This window comes from Curcuma longa, chromosome 1, assembly GCF_044706935.1.
Source record: "Curcuma longa cultivar G26 ecotype Majalengka, Jawa Barat chromosome 1, ITB_CL_G26_1.1, whole genome shotgun sequence".
Taxonomy (NCBI): domain Eukaryota; kingdom Viridiplantae; phylum Streptophyta; class Magnoliopsida; order Zingiberales; family Zingiberaceae; genus Curcuma; species Curcuma longa.
The window spans coordinates 16,005,129-16,007,377 of NC_133861.1; the positions used below are offsets into that span (position 1 = coordinate 16,005,129).

Here is a 2,249-nt window from a genome sequence, read left to right on the forward strand (position 1 = left end):
CTCCAAGTAAAGCAAAGACTGAATGGGGACCCTTAAGTGCTTGGTGGTCAAAGAATTCACAATGACCGAATATTTTCTTTTCTTTTTTGTTTGTTTACAAACACTACGTTTACTTGGTAATTTAAGCTCACTACTCTTTTGCAGATCCTGAAGATGAAGTTTACGTACGTGATCATATTTGTCTAATAAGGAGCTAGCTAGCTATATAGTAAATCTAAAAACAATTATCTGTTAAGTCATAAGACAGGGTATCAAACACCACAGGATACATATTTTTTTCTTCTCCATTCTCAATTTCTCATAGATACAATTACAACTTGTTTACTCACATACGTGAATGATATTATTGTCGCAGATTAATTAAGAACCTCTGTGCCTTTTCTTTTCGGCTGACTGTCCTTCAGTTTTCTCCCTCTCTTGGTTCATGCGTCCCTTCGCAATGTAGATGTCATCACGATCTTCCACTTTCAAATTGAATAATGTTTACCACCTCGAGCCTTGACTACAGGGAAGGGAAAGACAAGTCACCGCTGCATGCCTCGCGGCATCTCCAGCAAACATGACTTGGTGTGCAGCATCGCAATCAATGCTCACTCCTTAAATTAATCTAAAAAACCATATCGGAAACGAGCATGCTGATGATGCTCTGTCGTTGCTCGATTGTAACAAATTTTTCAGCCGATTCCTCGGGGACAATAACTTTTTTTTTTAGTTTTGTATTTTATTAAATTTGTATGGGTTTCTGTTTCGGGCGAAATGAACTGTAGAAGATTGAAAAGGGAATTAAGAAGATCCCTCGTCTCTGGCCTTTCTCTCACTGTGCTTCTTCTTTCCTCGATCTCCTTTTGTGGAAAACACACTGAAGTCAAAGAACAAGTTGCCAAGTGCCATAAAGAAGTGTTTCTATTACTTCCAATCTCTTGCAGGTGCAAGGAAAGAAAGATATATGGACTACGTACGATCTATGTATACAAATATACATTCAATTCAATTTCCCATTGGAGATTGAAGATTCCTCTCTATTACTTAGTCGAAGAGGCCTCATGTTGAACAACTTAATAAGGAGATTACGATCGAGGAGAAAACAGAACAGCTAATTAAGTTGATTAAGGAGGAGAAGCAGTGGACAGGACAAGGACAAAGCCTCAGACTCTGAGCAAGTAGATGCTCAGCTCCGGTCCGCAATTGTTGACGTCGGGATTCATCATGTAGAAGGCTTCGGAGTCCCTGGATCCGACGATTCGATCGAACCGCGCCCTCAGGTACATCGTCTCCCCCGCGTCGCCGCCGCCTCCCGCCGGAAGCACGCCGGCGCCGGTCGACACCGGCTCCACGGCGCGCAACACTCGCCAGTCCGCCGGTCCGCACTCGCGCCGCACCGCGTACCCGCACTTCCTCCCGTTGCAGTAGGCGCGCCACAGAGGTTCCTCCACCAGCTTCTTCGCGGAGGCGCCCGCGGAGCCCCGGCGGTCGCATTCGAGGGCGATGCGCACCAGCCCCGACGCCATCTCCCTCACCAGCGCGCTCGTCGGGGTCGTCAGCTCGATGAGCACCGCCGGGCACGCGCGTGGGTCGGCCTGGAACGCGAGGTGTACGTGGCCGCGGCGGCGGCCGAAGAGGGTACCCGTCACGCGGGGCCCGAAGCCCACCTGCCGGTGCCTCCCTGCAACCGCTGTGGCCAGCGCCGCCCGGAACCTCGAGACGCGCACCGCGACCGCCGCCACCGCTGAGGAGGAAGATCTCTTCTTGCGCGCCTCTGCTTTCACGGGCGGCGCAACGTCGTCTTCGTCGCAAGTAGTCGAGAAGGCAACTATCTCCTCGGCGGCCACCTTGCCTGCTTCCTCTTTCTTCTTCTTCTTGTCTTCGGATCCCCTGCCGATCATCCACGGGCTGAAGTGCCTCTTGGAGAAGGAGGAGGAGGAAGATTCGTGGGGACTTCTGACCATGATGGTCCGCATCTGTGGCTGTGTGAAGTAGAAATCAGAGAAATAATTGAAGCGCAGTGAGCGAGGGAGAGAGACGAGGAGGAGAGTTAAAGGGAGGGAATGTGGATTTGGTTCATGTGCATGCTTTTGGGAGATGAGTCATGAGACTCATTTATTATCTCTCTGCTTATTTCTGGTCCTTTTGTCCACCTCTTTAAAACTGGACCGACCGTCGGTGGCTAGGCCGGACCACAAATGTTGATTGTTCCCCAATTTAATGAACCATTAACCACTCCCTCTCCAATTATATATTTTCTGCAAAAT

The 2,249-nt window shown here is 49.4% G+C and overlaps 1 protein-coding gene across 1 annotated transcript; it reads right to left on the minus strand.

Moving 5' to 3' along the window:
• Nucleotides 1–932: 932 nt before the first annotated feature.
• Nucleotides 933–2,007, minus strand: LOC141845400 (protein MIZU-KUSSEI 1-like). Its single transcript, XM_074733466.1, has one exon. The coding sequence runs from the start codon at nucleotides 1,956–1,958 to the stop codon at nucleotides 1,146–1,148; it is 813 nt and encodes a 270-aa protein (XP_074589567.1). The 5' UTR covers nucleotides 1,959–2,007; the 3' UTR covers nucleotides 933–1,145.
• Nucleotides 2,008–2,249: the final 242 nt, after the last annotated feature.

Excerpts from the sequence above, each read along its gene's own strand:
- LOC141845400 (XM_074733466.1), bottom strand. The coding sequence starts at position 1,958 with ATGCGGACCATCATGGTCAGAAGTCCCCACGAATCTTCCTCCTCCTCC.